General features: G+C 38.7%; 1 protein-coding gene across 1 annotated transcript; it reads left to right on the forward strand.

Moving 5' to 3' along the window:
- The first annotated feature begins 217 nt into the window (after positions 1-217).
- On the forward strand, positions 218-1,252 carry LOC149205983 (protein RESPONSE TO LOW SULFUR 1-like). The gene has a single exon (XM_089393605.1). It carries the CDS (start codon positions 426-428, stop codon positions 810-812), a length of 387 nt encoding a protein of 128 aa, XP_089249731.1. The 5' UTR covers positions 218-425; the 3' UTR covers positions 813-1,252.
- The last annotated feature ends 741 nt before the right edge of the window (positions 1,253-1,993 follow it).

The following is a 1,993-nucleotide window of genomic DNA, read 5'->3' on the forward strand; positions in this document are numbered from 1 at the left end:
TCGTTCTGAGATGGGTCAAACATAGCTCCTGTTTCGGTTCAGTGAATATGGACAGCTATCTATTCTGGCTTATGCCTGGGGTAAAGAATGGATTTCTTGCTTATTATTCCACCAGCAATCGCAGCGAAAGTTTTGATGGGTAGTTGATGGGCAGCTCAGTTAGTTGAAGCCTTTTGTCAAGTTTTTAACACTTCATCATAAAACGTGTATTCAATTTAATACTTTACCATAAAAACGTGAATTCAATTCTCTTTGGATCCATGAGGCCCAGTAATTTGGACCGCTGGTGTGGCCCCTCTGGGTACGCATAAACCACTATCCGAAAGAAAAGCAAACGCAGTGGCAGGCTATATATATGGGCGGATACATATGCATTGAACCCAGACGGGCTAACCAAATACACTTTGCATTTTGAATTGCTTTCAATGGCCGCTTCCCTCCTGGGTTTCTCCTTCGCCTCTCCTTTCGACAAGTCGAAGGCGAAGGCCAAGATTAGGAATGAAGGGGTGGAGGATAAGAGAGAAGAGGAGATGAGGGATTTGAGATTGATAAACCAGCGCCTCCTGCAGCAGTTGGAGGAGAGCCGAAGGCAGCAGGCGGAGATGAGGGCGGAGCTGGAGGAAACCAGGATACGCTTTCTCACTGTTCGAGAAGCGGAGGAGCGTCTGTGCAGTCAGCTTGGCGAGTTGGAGGCGGAATCTGTGGAACAAGCGCGGGCTTACAATCAAGAAATCATTTCTCTCACGCAGCGCCTCAAACACGCGGAACACATCATTTCTGCTGCCAATAATGACACCCAACGCCGTCGCTGAACGTGTGTGAGAGACACTGTGCAATAATTTATTTGATTATTTGGTCTAAACAAATGATATAGGCTAATGGGTTCGCTTCAGGAAATCATGTGGTTGCAGCCACAGTCGGTTTCAATGTACTGTTATGTGACCGATCAGTAAGCTGCATATGTATATGTTTGTGACATTCAGAGGCATTAATTTGTTTGAATCTCGACGCACCCATCATATGTTTGAATTTGGGAATTAGCAGAATGAAGTTGCTTGTAATTGGTAGACAGTTGGGTTTGTAGTTGAGCCGTAGAAAAGTGGGCGTTTAACTGCACGCATGTTTCGTATTGTTTCGTCCGCGTCATGTACCTAACAGATTGTCCCCACTGCGGCTCTGGGAAAAGGAAAGTTTCTGTAAATCACTATCATTGTAAGCTGTAATATATATATATTTCTTCCTTTTTGGCCTTTCTGGATTGATTAATTGAGTCTGGATTGAGCAATTGAGTCAGGAGATTTATTTTACAGCTCAGTTTGATGTGTATATTTCAAAGAGTTTTTCTGATTTGATGGTATATTTATTACTTTTTTTATTAGGTTTTTTATCTTTTCACCTCTGACCATAACTTATATGGAGTATGTCTTTAGATGACACAGATTTCTATCTAATGCGAGGATTTGTTTCTCAAATCTGGAACAGGTTCTTTCAGCTCAGCCTCAACTGAGGCTTATGATTCTCCATCAGTTTTTTGCAACAGTTCTTTGTATTTTCGCACAATCTGTAAATACACTATTATCAGTCATACTATCAGAATGGTTCTGATTTTTGTTTGAAGCAGGACCTTGGATCTTGTTTTGAAGGGTAATAACTTTACCTTATGTAATTTTTCCTATAATGACAACCTAAAAATCATGTCTATAATGTACCTTGATGACAGATATAATATATATATTGCTTTTTTCTATCTGATAAAAAAAAAAGATACTTATTGGTTGTTAAAACTGAAATTTTGTTCATATCAACCAAAATATTTTTTTTTTTATTCAAAACATTTAAATAATATTAGTTTATAAAAAATCTACATAAAAAAATAAATCTTTCTAATTTCATGTTAAATCCGTATTTAAGATAAATTTATGCTAATCAGTACATGCTTTTCAGTGACTCCCTTTTCATTATTTGAAGGCAAGGAGCAATTTCAACCCAAAAC

Source organism: Pinus tabuliformis, chromosome 1_2 (assembly GCF_031772625.1).
Source record: "Pinus tabuliformis cultivar Carrire ecotype Pingquan chromosome 1_2, CPIR1, whole genome shotgun sequence".
NCBI classification, from domain to species: Eukaryota; Viridiplantae; Streptophyta; class Pinopsida; order Pinales; family Pinaceae; genus Pinus; species Pinus tabuliformis.

Coding starts and splice junctions, on each gene's coding strand:
- LOC149205983 (XM_089393605.1), top strand. CDS start 426: ATGGCCGCTTCCCTCCTGGGTTTCTCCTTCGCCTCTCCTTTCGACAAG.